The sequence below is a fragment of the Haliaeetus albicilla genome, chromosome 12 (genome assembly GCF_947461875.1).
Source record: "Haliaeetus albicilla chromosome 12, bHalAlb1.1, whole genome shotgun sequence".
Taxonomy (NCBI): Eukaryota; Metazoa; Chordata; class Aves; order Accipitriformes; family Accipitridae; genus Haliaeetus; species Haliaeetus albicilla.
The window spans coordinates 30393958-30410487 of record NC_091494.1 but is presented as its reverse complement, the minus strand read 5'-3'; the positions used below and the strand labels follow the sequence as shown (position 1 = coordinate 30410487).

The 16530-nt window shown below is 48.7% G+C and overlaps 1 protein-coding gene across 1 annotated transcript in view; it reads right to left on the bottom strand.

Moving 5' to 3' along the window:
* DNAH9 (dynein axonemal heavy chain 9) overlaps positions 1-16530 on the bottom strand; it is a 209550-nt gene that overhangs the window by 191152 nt on the left and 1868 nt on the right. Inside the window, exons 2-10 of the mRNA XM_069798868.1 lie at positions 14903-15099; positions 12157-12315; positions 11248-11378; positions 8615-8826; positions 7585-7818; positions 4612-4779; positions 2261-2377; positions 1166-1316; positions 712-826 (exon numbers count right to left, since the gene is read on the bottom strand). Coding sequence (XP_069654969.1) covers positions 712-826; positions 1166-1316; positions 2261-2377; positions 4612-4779; positions 7585-7818; positions 8615-8826; positions 11248-11378; positions 12157-12315; positions 14903-15099 — 1484 coding nt within the window. The remainder of the gene's footprint in view (positions 1-711; positions 827-1165; positions 1317-2260; positions 2378-4611; positions 4780-7584; positions 7819-8614; positions 8827-11247; positions 11379-12156; positions 12316-14902; positions 15100-16530) is intronic.

Genomic DNA, 16530 nt, shown 5'->3' with positions numbered 1-16530 from the left:
CATATATTAGAAACAGAGCTGATAGAGAGGCATCCTTTACCTGGGATGCATTCCCTGCTCCCTACAAACACTGAGGTAGGGATTTCTGACCAGGAGCTAGTTCTGACCATCTTATCTCACACCCACAGAACAACATCTCCCAAATTCACAGCAAATGATGGATTCATCCTCCATTAATCTCTCCATTCCCTTTGTTAACCTGCACTGGTTCCAGCAGTGCTGCCTCTTATGGACTTGCCTGGTTCCAGTACAGTCTTTCTGAGGCAAGTAAACAGGTTGCTCTTCAAAAAGACACACTCTAATCCTCATAATCTGACACGAGTCTACCCATTCATCCAGTGCCAACGTTCGTGAGAAATAATAAACCTGGAAAAGGCTGGTTAAACTCTTGGTTACAAAGTCCCACTTGCATACTTTGCATTTACAGCATTACAAGGGAAACGCAATAAATTCATATTGCGGAGCACATGAGCGGGTTTGCAAGTCCCATGGGGTGTTCAAGGCAGCGCACAAGTGTGGAGAGAAACCCCTTGTCATAGCCTTGCTGGGGGAAAAGCTTAGCATGTGTCTTCATTCCCAATCACGTATCACATATACACATTTAAAAAATAATATTTTCCCCCACAATAGATTATTTGCTTTAATACTAAGAACAGAGCTTTCCCAGGCATTTCCATTTCATAAAGCAACTTAGCTGGAACAGACACGCACAGATGTGGGATGTGTCTGAAGTGACCAAATGGCACCTGGATTCGTGCTCGCAGCTCCTGAGCCCAGCCCAGCGCCCCAGCTACCGGTGGCATGTTCTTGTGCACAGGGGGGGATCCTGGGGAGGGCACATTGAGGCAGCACACAAGTGCGGAGAGAAACCCCTTGTCATAGCCTTGCTGGGAGAAAAGCTTAGCATCTGTCTGAAGTGACCAATCACATATCACGTATACATGTTTAAAAAAGAATATTTCCCCCCCCCAACAGATTATTGGCTTTAATACTAAGAACAGAGCTTTCCCAGGCATTTCCATTTCCACCAGCAGCTATAGAGACCGAAAACATTTGCAATTTGGGAAGTTTTGGTTTCCTTAGAAAAGGCAAATTGTTTTCCCCGCAAAATTAATCTAAATCCAATTTCCTGTAAAATCAATTTTACTCAGCACATGCCACCCACCGAGCTCCAGCTCTGCCTGAATGTGCCTGGAATAGATCAGCCTAGCATGGTCCAAGGCACTGTTGAACATGCTGATGAGGACAGAGTATTTGTCAGCAGCATCTGCAGCAATTAGTGGTCGCTCCAAAAGGCTCCCGAACATGTCCAGCAACTGTGGAGGTGAAGAAGGAGGGAAAGAAAGGGGAAAAAATTCACAAACCCAACTTCTGCAGAGAGCCCCACTGGGCTCTTCTTCACTAGCCCAGATGCTTCATCTTCCTCACTAGCCCAGATGTCTGCACTGATGGGAACTTTGGAAAAGGGAAATTTCTTTCCTTTACCCTGCTTTTCCAAATAGTCCCTCCCTTTGTTACAGAGATGCTCATACTTTCTCTGTGGGTGAACCATATTCCAACTGTTACTCTTCAAATGCTTCAAAACTTGCTATTTTTTCAAAAACCTTAGAAAGAGAAATATTAACACTTTCTACAGTCTTTTCTACAAACACTTACATTGAAATTTTTCAGAAAATACCATTTAGTTTTTCTGCAAGACAGATTAATTGGTAAACAAAACAGCCTTGTTTCTAGAAAACCTGAGTTTCCAAAATTAAAATACATCCATGTATTAACAATATTAACAAATTGATATTAACAATAGTCGCCTGGCTTTTAACCACAGTTCTAACCAGAAAATCCTAGAAAAATCATAATTTCCTCCAGCTCACAGACAGAGACACAAGTGAAACTCCTGGCATCCGAAAGCCTGATTTGAATAATTTCTTTGACTACTCTTTGTAAAACTGAACAAAGGTCTATTCTGTTTATGTCTTAATGGGAAGAGCAGAAATACTCCCAAAGCTTTCAGCAAACACACTGCTGCCAGCTCCATGGCTTGACAGTTTGCAAGGGACCCACAAGCATGGGCATTGCTAACCAAGACCAGCTGAAAAGCTACGAGTCTCATTGTCCCATTGTCTATTCCCATCAGCAAACACCAGCCCTGTGTGCCTGTAGCTACAGCACTGCCTAGCCTCCTCTGTGTGATTCACACCGAGGCAAATCATAGGCGCCCTGATTTCCCTTCTACAAAACAGATGGGATGTGACAAACAAACCTTGAAGGCGTGCTCCAAGTCCGAGGCATCATCGAAAGCCTGGATGAAAACACTGCCCAGCCGCCGGTCGATGTCTTCTACTTTCTGCTGGAAATCAAAGGCGTCTTGCTCAAACTCCTGCGGGAAGACAAAGCAGCAAGCTGTGAGGCTGCAAGACTGCACCAGGAAGGTACCTGCAACCTCCTGATCCAGAGATCTGTCCTCTTTTTATTCACCATGAATTAAACCACTCCTCTGGCCAACCTTCAGCCACCGCAGCATGGCAAAGCCCCATGGAGCCTGAGGACATTTCTGTACTGTCCCACAGCTGAGATCATGGCCCTCTGAGATGGATCCTTTGGTCCCGAGGGCTTTCCACAGTCCAACGAGCACTAACTTCAGCCTAGGGGCAAGATGGACTATTTCCGTGCCCTCTCCCCCCCAGCTTGATCTGAAGACCACACCATAATACAGAAAACCCACAGATGCACCTGCTGAGTTCCAAATCCAATCTACTTTCAAGCCAAATCAAGCCTGTGGTTTTGATCATGAGCTGGCTGTAAGTGCAGTAACAATAAAGGCAGTTTCAAAACACTGGCATAGGTTGCCCAGAGAGGTTGTGGAGTCTCCACCCTTGGACATATCCAACCTCAGAGACATTTAACCTGACTGGTCACAGACTTGCTCTAGCTGAGCCTCCTTTGAGCTGGGGAGGTGGACTAGGTGATCTCCAGAGGTCCTTTCCAACCTCGACAGCTTCTGTAATTTCCATCGTCTTCTGGAACTGCTTTTCTTGCTCCAATTGTAATAAATCCTTTGAAGTTCATAAACAAAATCTAGGTTTGTTTTCCTACAGGTAAAAGGACCCAAATCAAAGACTGAACTTGACAAACTGGGAGACTTCAGTCCTTCTGTCCTAGCTTGGACAAAGGCACTAAAAATTAGGCCATGTGTCTCTTTCCTGAAAGGACAAAGCATAAGGCAACAGCTTTTGCTACTATCACTGCTGAGCTCCAGTAGAACTAGATGCCATGTTTTAGCTAAAAGAGGTTCTAAAAAGTTAACAGAGGGTGCAAAACTCAAGCACTGAAAGAACAAGCATGACTCAGAGTCACACAAAAGGTGGTGGGGTCACTGAAACCAAGCCAGCTCCTGCACAGCCACCGTCACCACTCTTTCTGTGCCCTCCCTCCTGAAGGAGGGGTGACATGGAGCAAGCAGCTTTCCAGCAAGATCCTCCCAGGCAGCACTGGGGACGTGCCACCCACTGCAGAAATGCACCGGGAACTACAGGAAACAAAGCACAAGCCACCCATCACCACACCAGACAGCGTCCCACTGCCAGCCCAGCCACCCTTCACCCCAGTGTGGCCCTTTTGAAGGGAGCAAGGCAGGAGCCTGCTGGAGGGAGGACTTTGCCCCAGGATTACCTTCCACTTGGATGTCTTCCATGAATGGCTGCCCCATGAGCAGTGTGAGAGTGGAGCTCCTCACCACGGAGCTTCCCTACAGCCACTCCAGTTTTAGCACTCCCTCCTCTAGATCTGTGGACAGGCCTAACCCTGTCCCACTCACCAGACACAGCAAACTGACCCCAGGGCAAACAGGACAAGCAGCAGCAGAAGTCAAAGATCTTCTAAGATCAGACACAACCGTGGGACACAGACCCCTTCAAAAATGTCATTCCCACCCTTCCTTCACAGCTCACCCAGGCTATGCTGCTCGGTGTCAAAGCCAAGACCAGGAGTTTCTGAATAGACAATAAGGAGGCCCATGGCACGTTTACTTTGCCCTGCTTGCACGACATATGCTACTGTGAGCATCTGTGATCCAGATGGCCATTGAGCCATGACCCAGAAGGCTGGGAATATTCCTTTAACTAAAGCACTACTGATAATAAAATACAGAGTCCTTAAATTCTGAGAGTACCAGATGCCATGCATTCATCTAGACAAGAGCAAACACACCCCCAGAGATTACCTGAGCTGGCCCTCATCAGGCGAGCTAGACACCAAGAGCAGGAAAGCAAAGAGACGTGGATGTTGGTACAGCTCGTATACACTAGCAAGCACCAGGTCCACAGAAAGTTTGTGTAAAAGGCATGGAAATCCAGGTTTCCCAGCTGCACTGGTCTAAGGTCCTGCACTAGCAAGATATGCTAAATATAGACCTGCAAGAACTCCCAAATCTCTGCAGGAACGTCCAGCAGCTCCCTGTTCCCTACAGTGACAGATCAGATCATAATGAAAGGAGGAAGGAGCTGGAAAGAAGTCAGCAGGACTGCACATGAGCCAAGGCTTCATCGCAGAGGAAGCTGCTGCTTTGGAAACATGCACATGTTGCTGGCGTTCCCACAGGCTGGTCCCACCTACCATGTTGGTCAGCTCAAGGCAGTCATAGGTTCGCTCTGCAAACACCTTGTACACCTCTTGGAATTCTTCATACATGTCCAGCACCTGCTGACTCAGGGCCTTCCCTTTAATCCCGCTGAACTCAATCTTCTCCAGCTTCATCAGGTCCAGGGCAGTTGCCAGGAGATCCTGCAAAGTCAATGGAGGCACGCACAGGTTAGGATGTTGACAAATGAAGACAACAACAGCTGTCACAACACAGAGCTGTGCTTGCTGTTATGCCAAAGGACCTCCCCAAGCACCCCGCTGGTGCTCAAGCTGAGTAGCACAAATGGGAAAGGGGAGCCAGATTCTACCTGTCCTGGGCATCAGTGGCTGCTCATATCACGTCCCTCCCTAGTGGGACCTGCTGATGCCACTAGAAATACTATGCCAACTGTAAAATTACTTTTAAGGGTATTTAGAGGACAGATCCAAAGCAACATATGAGACCCTGATATATCATCCAGCATAGCTAAGAATCCCAATTTCAGAGGTATTAACCAAGAAGAGACCTCTGATGTTCACAGGTACCTCAACTGTCCAAAGCTCCTGCTCAGCCAAACCTCCATGCATCCAAGTGGATGTTACTGGCCCTGCCCAGCTGGCCTGCTCTGCTGAGATGGGAATATGGGTTCTTCCCTTCCCATTCTCTGCAGCCTGGCATGGCCTGCCCCATGGTGCCACCTCTCAGGAAAATGCCCCTCTCAACCAGCTATGGCAGCAGCACCGGGAAGCCCTGCCACCACCCCACCCCATCCATCTCTTTTGGTAGGGCTAAGCAAGGGCTGGTTGAACGTCCGTTGTCCCAGAGGACCAGGAGAAATGTGCTGATCTCAAGCACAGGAATGTGCTGGCAGCTGTCCTGCTCTCACTGAGCTCAGGGGACAACCCCAAAAGCAGAGCTAAGCAGGTACAGAGCTTCACCCCCAAACAGATGGCACTTAGCCAGTGCCAGTGCCTCTCAGACAGGGGCTGCCAAATGGGTCACAGCCCAGGACACAGCCCATGGCCCAGAGCGTCCCATGCTGCGCTGAGGCATCACCAGGCTTTGGTGCCACCCCATGATGCTCCAGGCAGAGATGGAGAGATGCCGCACGCTTACAGTTCCTGCCATGGTCAGGCTTATCAGAAACAGCTTCCAGCCAAGGGAACAACTGCTCACAGGTCCCTGACAGTTAAACAACCACGGCTTTGAGAACCTCCCGCATTTCTGAGGGAAGAGGGTGCGAGCAGAGAGCCTCCCCAGCCAGGCGGCAGGCTTTACAACAGACATGCAATGCAAAACAGTGAGATGAACCAGGGGAAAGAGCCACTTCTCTCTCCATGTGTTCATGGGCTACCTGTGCATCAGCACAATTGCAGCTTTTATGGATTTCAAAAACAAATGCTGACACACTATTTAGTAAGAGCACATTCACTTCAACAAATACCTTGTAAGGTAAAAATAACATAGAAATAACAGCTGCTCCTTGCTCTGTCTTGCAAGGTTGCTTGAAAAGAAGGGGGAGGGGGGGTGGGATGGGGAGAGGCAGAAGCTTTCCTCATTAACAGGCTGGTGTGCGCTATGCTTTTAATTATTATTTTACAGCTCACTCCACAGGCCTCTGACCGCAGGGAGGGTGGGACAGACAGGGAAGGAGGTCGCAGGCACCGGCCAAAAAGCATGTGTAGCTCAAAACCTCTGGCTTTTTTCTGTAGCCTACATCCATAGTACCCAAGCAATGAGCAATCAGTGCCCAGAGCCTTTGCAGAGTGATAGTGCGTAATTACTGTCACTCATACTGTTCTCACAACCTGCAGTTACTCCTGAGTCTACTTATATTCCTCTCTACACTGGCCAGCATGATTTGGTTAACTGCACACTGAATCCTATTGGAAACCATCATTATGAATAGTTTTAAAATAGACATCAGTCATAGTGGTTTTCAACATAGTTAATTAAAAGAATGCATAAAGTTATACAGTGTGTTTAAACCAGTAAAACCTTCTGTTCCACTGGAAAAAACAAGAGAAAGAGAAAAACAATGCAGACCTTCCTTTGAATAGGCAACTGCCAGCAGCTGATACACTGCACATCTGATTCTACACACCAGGAACGTGGCAATGATAAACAGAGATTCATTTCAGAAGTGCGTGGATAGCAGATGAATGTGTGCTGTTAACCACGCGAGAGATAAGAGGTATATACAATGTCTGTATGTCTGTGGTCTCCAGACGCAGCCACCCGACAAGGAGAGTGCTCATATGCACAGGGCTGTCCCCACACATTCAGACCTGCTCTCTCCAGAATAACATCCCCTCCGGCTCGAGGAGCCCTCAGCCATGCTGGGAGCTGAGGGAAAATGGGACTCGTGACACCAGATGTCCCTGCCTCAGATGACCATCTCACAGTGACAAGCCTTGACAAACAGGGACACCCCTGAGCCACAGTACCCCAGCTGGACAGATCATTGGGACATGAAGGGATGACCTGGTGAGGAACATGTCCCCACTCCTTCCCAGGCCCACGTGGCACAGCCATGTGGTGCCCAGCCACAAGGTGAGCATGTGGCCTCTCCAAGTCAGACAGGACCCAGCTCTGGGGTGTCTCTGATGGCAGCAGGAGGACTAGGAGATTGTATTGCTTTATTTACAGCCGTGCAAACCACAGCCCCCAGTAATTCCCATTCCCCTGCCCCAACAGGAGCAAGGAGTCCAAAGGGACTCTTGGGAACAATGATACACCTACCAACCTGACCAGAAGGACACGACAGCGTATCTTACACGTGCACCACGCAGGACATGGTAAAAAAAGGTCCTAGCCTTGCTGTAGCAGAAGACCTAACAGCAAAAAGAGCAGCCTCATCCCCTGGCATCAAGTGAAGCTATAGGAAGGGAAGATGCCAGCAAGTGAGTTCATGGCTACAGAGCTCTCCTGAAGGCTTGTAATATTTTTCAAGACCACAGTCTCACCTCCACCACCTCCAGTCTCTTCAGGAAGCTGTCCAGCCTCGCAAACACCATCATGGCGTGGAAGTCCCACTCCCTGACTTCTTGGCCTGGTTCATAATATGTGTGCAGTTTTTCCCTTCTCTCCTCAAATGCCCCTTTGAATGCATTCAGGATGCCAAGCACCATTTGCACCTTGCCCAGGCTCTCTTCCATCTCCCCTTTCAGAAGGTCTTCTGGAGACAGGTACACCAGGGCCTGGAAGAGCAAAATCATACCTGAGAGGTTACTTCTGCCATCACAGAAAACGGTGACTTCTTGCACTGAACATGTTTGAACCTACTTCTCAAGTTAAGAATCACTTTGCCAGGGGAGGACGGGGAAAGGAGGAGAGAGGGGACTTTCATTAAAAAAAGTTCCTTTGTGTGCTGGTTTTGGCTGAGATAGAGTTAATTTTCTTCATAGTAGCTAGTATGGGGCTATGTTTTGGATCTGTGCTGAAAACACAGATCCAATGATAATGCCAAGATGTTTTCATTACTGCTGAGCAGTGCTTACACAGAGTCAAGGCCTTTTCTGCTTCTCACCCCACCCCACCAGTGAGGAGGCTGGGGGTGCACAAGAAGTTGGGAGGCGACACAGCTGGGACAGCTGACCCCAACTGACCCAAGGGACATTCCAGATCTTATGACATCATGCTCAGTATATAAAGCTGGGGGAAGAAGGAATTGAGGACATTAAGAGTTACAATGTTTTGTCTTCCCATGTAACCATTAAGTGTGATGGAGCCCTGCTTTCCTGGAGATGGCTGAACACCTGCCTGCCGATGGGAAGTAGTGAATGAATTCCTGGTTTTGCTTTGCTTGCGTGTGTGGCTTTTGCTTTACCTATTAAACTGTCTTTATCTCAATCCACGAGTTTTCTCACTTTTACCCTTCTGATTCTCTCCCTCATCCCACTGTGAGGGAGGTGAGCGAGTGGCTGCATGGTGCTCAGTTGCCAGCTGGGGTTAAACCACAACACCTTGGCAAACGCAGGCATCGCGACCACACACCTGCTGAATGAGTAGGTTGCAGATTTCCTGGAGCAGCACTACTATCCGCACGGGCACATTGTAGTGCTTGGAGGTGACCCAGACCAAACACACCACATGGAGCAGAGGGACCAGGAAAGGCTTCACCTCACTGAACTCAACCGTCTCTATGTCTTCTAAGTGGCGCTTGAGGGGTGTCAGGTGCAGGTGAATGTCCTGAGCTTCAGTCAAAGCTGTGTTAAGAGATGGGAGACGTGGTAAGATCCACCAAGCTGTGGTGCATTGGGTTACAAGTTGGATGCTGGCCTCACCTCGCCGGATGGAAAGGTGCCTGGGAAAACAAACAGTCCTGACAAGCACAAAGCACACTCACCTACCTGTGTGCTAAAGATTGCTCACCCTTGAACATTGCTCAGCTACGGCAGTAACCAAAGCAGGAAATAAGCTGACATGATGGCAAGGGACAGGGAGCTGGGACCAGGCTTTGTGCAGAAGCTGAGTCCACAACTGCTAAATGAGCTGCAGGGAACATGCCCAGCAGCACTGAAAATACAGTACTGCCACTGCTATGAGCAGGCTACAGGCCTTGCCACATAGCACTGCAGGCTATATAGCATCACAGGCTATATAGAATCACAGGTCTTGGCCTGAGCTCATTTTAGCTCAGGTTTGGCTACAGCAGCCCCTTGCCCAGTGGGCAGATGATCATGGTCCCACTTGATCTGGCTGTAACAGCAAACCTGTCAATAGCAAGTTAACTAATGTCTGACTAGTTGAAAGCTTTAGTTTAGCTTTGTACAGCTGTGTGGTTTTACTCTGAAGAATTATCCCAGAGTGCAAGTATTAATAAAACCAGGTGATTGTTGTGCAATTAAACCTGTGGACCAACAAGAAGAGAAGTGATGGAAGTGGTTGAACGCCTATAAAAATAATCCCCAACACCCAAGACCAAGGAAGAAGAAACTCCCACTATCAACATTATCCTCCCAGCAAAGACAGACAACAGCCACACCACCACAACAGCAGGGAGGGCACAATACCAGGGAAAGGGGCAGAGACTTAAAAGCAGGTGCATACAAATCTGAACTGTGTTGTAACGAAAATTAACAATTACAGTCCAAATTATCCAGTTAGGGTTTAGTCCAAATTATCCAGTTAGGGTTAGTATTGCTGTAACTGGATTAAAACCAAGTATTTGTTGTATTTTGATTAGACCTTTGAAGCATTAATTAGTCAATGAACTCTTGGCTCTTTATATAAGGCATGTTTCTCTAGCTCGTATAAATTGCACAGTGTAGAGTGTGACAAAGTTCCTTAAAAGATTAAATGTTTCCACGTGAAGAGGTGAAGAACAGCATTATCTGTCAGCATATACATAGCTAGCAAAGTCTGAATGGTTTTGTCTTGCCAGGGAGCAGCTGGGTTGAAGATGGACATGGAGGGTCAGCTATATGGGTCCACAGGGGAAGGAGCAGCAGGACTACACTGTTTTTCACTATGGAGGGGAATTTGCAGTGTTTCCTTTGGCTGGACTGAACTCCCCTAAGCAAAGTTCACCAGAAAAAAAGATGGTGCTTGATTCAAGAGAGCTGCATTTCTTAAGGTAGACTTTTGCGTCACCTACAGGCAAAAAATAATCCTTTCTTATATGTCTTCTTATGAGTGAAAAAAAAAAGTCTTTAATTCCCTAAACTGGGAAATGCAAACTTGTCATTTTTTCTGCTCAAAGCTCTGTTGTCTTACTGCATTATGCCAGATTGGGAGAATCAGGGAGAGGAGAAGGCAGATCTGCTGTTGCACACCACCACCTACAGGTCACCCATCCCACTGGCATCCTTGCAACAATCTCCCTGACAAGGTGGCCAGGAGAGCTGCAAGCTGGCCAGCCCTTGCAACCCTGGGAGGACGTTACTGGATGGGGATGTGGACAGACTGTGGGACAGGAGGCCATGCTCCCTGTGCTGCAGCCCCTCCACAGGTAACAGACCTCCCCACCACACTGCTACAACGCAGGATCCAGAGCTCTGCCTCTGCCCAGCTCTGCCTGGATTTCTGCACAACTGCAGGGACCCTGCTTTCCTGTGGTGTGACACAGGTGACAACACCTGCCTGCTTTCATCAGAGGCCTTGAAATCCTCATGCTCAAAGGTCCCCATCCTGAAGTGCAAACTGCTGTTCCTTTAGCAAGGAGGCTCGGGTTGCAGTGGCCAAAGCCTGGGAAATAGCAGTCTAGCAAAGTTGTTTCAGTTAACTACAAGATCTGTCCTGTTATTCTGAACCCCCATTCCTGCAGACTGATACCAGAGGAGCTGGTGAAAGCTGGGGTGAGTCCTGCTGGATAATGCAAATGCTTTATTACAGTAGAGTGAATTCCCAAATCCACTCACCCCGACCTTTGGGAAGGGTCTGGCTCAACAGACCAGTGATCATGCTTGTCCCAGCCTGGAAACAAAAGCATCAGATCAAGTACAAGCAGGCCAGTTTCACTCCATGAACCAGAAGGAGGTCCAGAAACAAGGTGGCAGTCCCCACAGTCACAGCAAACTCCATATGACCAGTGCCATTACAGCCACATTGGGCTTGAAACCAGTAAAACCAGGCTATGAACAAAGGCCAGAAGTCAGCACTAGGGTGAAGTTGCCCCAGCATCTCACCTGCTTCAACATCCATGAGCATAGCTTTGAAGGCCGGGACATAGCTGCTCTCAACTCTCTCCAGCACCTCCATCATGTTCCTCACCTTCCTTGTTCTCAGCTGATCGTAAATGCATTGCAGGTCATCACACCTACAGCAACCAAGACACATTACAAGCCCACACTGGGACAGCATCAGCTGTCCGCCCACACCATCCATTTCCCCTGGGCCTGATTCAGGATTTCCTCCAGCTACACAGGGACTGAGTCCCAACAGTGAAAGGAAATGGGAGGAAGCTCCTGCAGGAGGCACGGACAAACCCTACAGGACAGAGAGACGCTGCTGGGGTTCAGCATGACAGCAGCTCTGTCACTGGCAGGACACTGCTGAAAGAAGCCATCGGGTGTTTCTGTAGGCATTAGCAACAGCTCTCCAGCAGGCAGGGTTCTGCCCTGAGTCAGCCCAAACCAACATGGCACAAAGGTTTTCAAAGGGCAGGAGGAAATTCCACTCCCTGGCTCCTGAGCATCTAAACCCCCTCTGGCATTGGCAGATGAACAGCAGTAGGCAGCTGAGGTGCACCATTTCCAGAAGGCCCTACAGAAGGTGTCCATCAGCTCTTACTCCTGTAGCTGGTTCCTAGTGAACAGTGACAGAAAGACCATTTCCAAAAAAATTCCCTTGAGGTGTAGCCCCTGTGCTGGGGCTAAGTTAAAACACAGCCAGCTGCCCAGTTACCTCCCAGACACTTTGCAGATCATGATTATTTTATGTGCGGGAGCAATTTTCCTTAGCTCAAGCCTTTATATGAACCCGAGGCAGCCTGCTCTTCTCAACTCATAGAAGTAGCAGCTCTGTTACCAGCACTCTTCCTCCACCCAAAACCAATGCCAGCAATCACCATGCCCTGGCCAGGCTGCCCAGGGTACCTGTTCTTCCAGAACTCCAGTTCCACCTTCGGGTTAGGGTTGCTGCCTTGCAGGAGAGGCTCTGAAGACTCTTTCTTCAGTGCTCCCTGGATCTGGTAGCTCCAATCTATGATGGCCGACTCAGTGGCATGTACAAGAGATTTATCTATCAGCTCCAGGCTGCAAGAAAGAAACCACATGGCTAACATTGCTTTCCACTTGTTGATGTGCATTGTCCAATTGGATCTACTTCAAATGACCCTGTGGGCAGCTGGATTTTTACAGACTACAGTCTAGCTTCATGTTTCAAAACCACAAAACAATCAAAACCCATAAGATTTTGCCATTGTTTTAATACAGGAATTACATTGTAGAGAAAAGGGATGAAGCTCCGCAGTAGTGCGGGCAACAATACATTGTTCATAAAATGAATGGTGGAAATGAAAAGCCAGTTGCCACCTCTGCACAGCCAGTCACTGTCGCATCAGATCCATTCAGGTTCACGGTCTAACCTGGAAAGCCATACCTCCAGCAAGATTCTCTCTCCCTGTACTGTTCTCCCTGAATCTATTCTATCTCCCCACAGTCATTAACTGGCTTAATTCAGAAAGAAACTACACAAAGTAGGCTGGCATGTTGAGGACAGGTCACCCCATTGCCTTGGAAGCAGTAACTTCTCACACAATCCCACCCATACCACATCCTGTCTAAGGAGTGATTGATTCCACTGCACTTACTAACACATCTCCTGAGGTCCCACAGGTGCAAGCATACAGCCCAGACATGACAATGACACGATGGGCGAATGCATATGCCTCTGTGGGCCTTCCAGACTCGGTTATTTTGGACTAGGCCAGGCTCACAGCACTGCAACAGTCAAACTCCTTCCACTCCCAGCTCTGGGCACCAACCTGGCTTCTTGGCAGGACCAGGTGGAAGTTCCCCCAGCTGCAATGTGAGCACCCTGCCAGACATATCAGCTAGCAAAGGATGGGGATTCTTCATCTGCTGGACATCTGGCAGGATAAAGAGCGGCTGCACATGGGGCTCAGCCTCCCATGGCTGCCCAGTGATCTGGACAAGGGGATTGAGCGCACCCTCAGTAAGTTTGCAGACACCAAGTTGGGCGGGAGCATTGATTTGCTTGAGGGTAGGAAGGCTCTATAGAGGGATCCGGACCAGCTGGATTGATGGGCCAAGGCCAATTGTATGAGGTTCAACAAGGCCAAGTGCCGGGTCCTGCAATTCAGTCACAACAACCCCATACAACACTACAGTTTTGGGGAAGAGTGGCTGGAAAGCTGCCCAGCGGAAAAGGACCCGGGTGTGTTGGTCGACAGCCAGCTATGAGCCAGCAGTGTGCCCAGGTGGCCAAGAAGGCCAACGGCATCCTGGCTTGTATCAGAAATAGTGTGGCCAGCAGGACTAGGGCAGGAATCATCCCCCTGTACTTGGCACTGGTGAGGCCACACCTTGAGTACTGTGTTAAGTTTTGGGGCCCCTCACTACAAGAAAGACATTGAGGTGCTGGAGCATGTCCAAAGAAGGGCAAGAAAGCTGGTGAAGGGTCTAGAGCACAAATCTTATGAGGAGCGGCTGAGGGAACTGGAGTTGTTTAGCCTGGAGAGGAGGCCTTATCACTCTCTACAACTACTTGAAAGGAGGTTGTAGTGAGGTGGGGGTCGGTCTATTCTCCCAGGTAACAAGTGATAGGACAAGAGGAAACAGCCTCAGGTTGTTCCAGGGGAGGTTTAGATTGGATAGTAGGAAAAATTTCTTCACTGAAAGGGTTGTCAAGTATTGGAACAGGCTGCCCAGGGAAGTGGTTGAGTCACCATCCCTGGAGGTATTTAAAAGACGTGTTGATGTGGTGCTTAGGGATGTGATTTAGTGGTGGACTTCGCAGTGTTAGGTTTACGGTTGGACTTGATGACCTTAAGGGTCTTTTCCAACCTAAATGATTCTATGATTCTATTCTATGATTCTAACTAGTCAGAAAATCTGGGGTGGCTTTCCTGGGGATTATCCCTCAAGGACTGTAAATGAACTTCAGAATCATGACAGCAACCAGGGAAGTCTAACTCTGAATGGAGAGAACCAAAATTATCAAAGTCATTCCTTTACTTCTTGAAGAGAAACACAAGGAAATGCAGCGGGTGTCTGGGAAGTCACCCTACTTCTCCAGGAGGACAGATGCAACGGGTTCCAAATCTCTCTATGGGACCATGAACAGTTTAGGAGCTTGCAGGAAGTTGTAGGTGTTTTTTCCTGTACCTTTGCATGACAAATCCAGTTTTAAAGGGAGGCAGAATAGTCCTGACCAAGCATGCAGCATTGAACCACTCACAAGCGAGTAATTTAACTTCTAAACAGTGCACCTTGGGAGCATGCTTTGACAGGCAGAAGCCAGAGAAAGAGAGAATCCTGCCTTCCCGTTCAGTGGCATCAGGAAAACAGGAGAGGTTTTGCCAACAGGGTTTGTTTTTTTTTTTCCTCACTGATCCAAGCAGTTCATTGCTTCTCTGTGTGCCCACATGCCTTTGCACTTTCTGAGTTTTTCCTGCCTGTACTATTGCACAGTCCCCAAAGACGGAGCCCATAAACTAGAGAGCAGGTAGAGCAAAATACACCCATCTTGGCAGTCTGAATGAGCAGCAGATGACAGGGAGCAAGAAGAGTGCCCATGACTGGGGAGGAGGATCTCTAGAAGACACAGCACATGCATCAGCAGCAGAAAACCCAGCGGAGAGCCAGGGGTGGTACTCACGATTTCTTGTTTTCCAGATCAATGTCCTCAATTCTCTCCAAGCCAGCTGGAAGAGGCAGCAAGGTCTTGCCCTTTACTTGGCCAACAACCATGAAAACAGTACTTTTTAGGCTGTGGACATGACGCATAATGTCTTGTGACACCACTTGTGGCCAGCCCTGATGGTTCTTCTGGTTCGTCAGGATGGGCACGATGACCTATAGCAGGAGTCATGAAACAGCAATGGAGAAACAAGTGCTGCAGGAGATGGACAGGCCACCAGGCTCCGGGCTTCTTGCTTCGCCAAGCCTGGAGACCCATATTATTGCTGTCTCAAGCAGTTCCCTACCTATGTGAAACAAGGGCAGATGATGAGTGGGCCTCTCTACAGGCCCACTTCGTATACTAGTACACCCTCTTCCCCAAATACAAGCAGCTGAGAAGGGTGGAAACCAGCAGACAAAGCTAGCAGCCCTGTCCTCAGGCTCTCCCAGCCTCTCAAACCTGCAACTAGAGACAGCTCCACAGGCTCTTGTCCCCTTGCCCTCACAACACCTCCTGGTGCTTGCTCCCCATTTCACTGCCAGCGGGCAGGGGAGGGAGGCAGGGTCACAGGCTTCGGGCAGCCTTTCAAGACTAGCAGGGCTGGGCTGAACCCACAGGCTGTCCCTTGATGGCAATCCCCAGTGCGCTGAAAGGGAAGGTCTTCTTGTACCTCCTGGGATCTACTGTTGGTGAGGGTCCCCTAGGTCCCCATCCAAACTGTACTGCAGGTCTTGAGCACAGCTACTTTTTAGGTTATTTTCCAAAGTTGCAGCCCACTAAATATGATTTCTGTCTTTATCAGTGAAAGTTCCCAGGGTTTGTACTGACCCAACAGTGTGGGGTCTCACGGCTGGGCTGAGCTTGCCTGGACCTGAGCTGCTTTTGGCTGTTTGAGCTGTGACAGCAACACAGTGTCTGTCACCTACTCCGCTCTGGGACCAGCCTTTGGCAACAGCCTGGCAAAGCCAGGTTGTCCCTGGTGACAAACAACAGCCCTTTGTGTTACCAGGCTCAGGGGAGACTAAAGGTATAAAAATAGCTACAAATGGACACAAATTTGAAAAGGAATAAAGCAGCCCAGCACCACCATGGTGCCGTCCCAAGGCGCTGCAGATTCTTTGTAACCATGACTGGCACTGTAGACCTGAGGAAGACTGGCATCAGCAACCTTCATGCCCAGGGAGCTGTGGGAACGGGGACCACAACCCCAGGGAACACAGGCAGGTACTGCCGAGTTCACCTTCAACAGTTTTAGCTACATTATTAGCAAGATTTGTCTCTATTACTTAAATCATGTGCACTGCTAATGCTAGTAATGTTGTAACCAGTCAAATGATAGCTGTTCATTTTCTTTTTGATTGTTCAAACGATAACTGGACTCACAATGAACCCCCAGCTCTGCAGAGCGGAGGTGTGTTCCCTTCAGCCATCACAAGAGTGAAGTGTACCAAGCAGACAAGGTCACCCCAGTTGTGACCCACAGCTCAGCTGTGCACTTCCTCACTGAATACAGAGTTTTGGTGTGTCTATTCCTGATATCTTAAATGACCCATAGAAAGTTTGACACAAACTATTTCTTTCACTGGACAAATTCTTCTAAGACT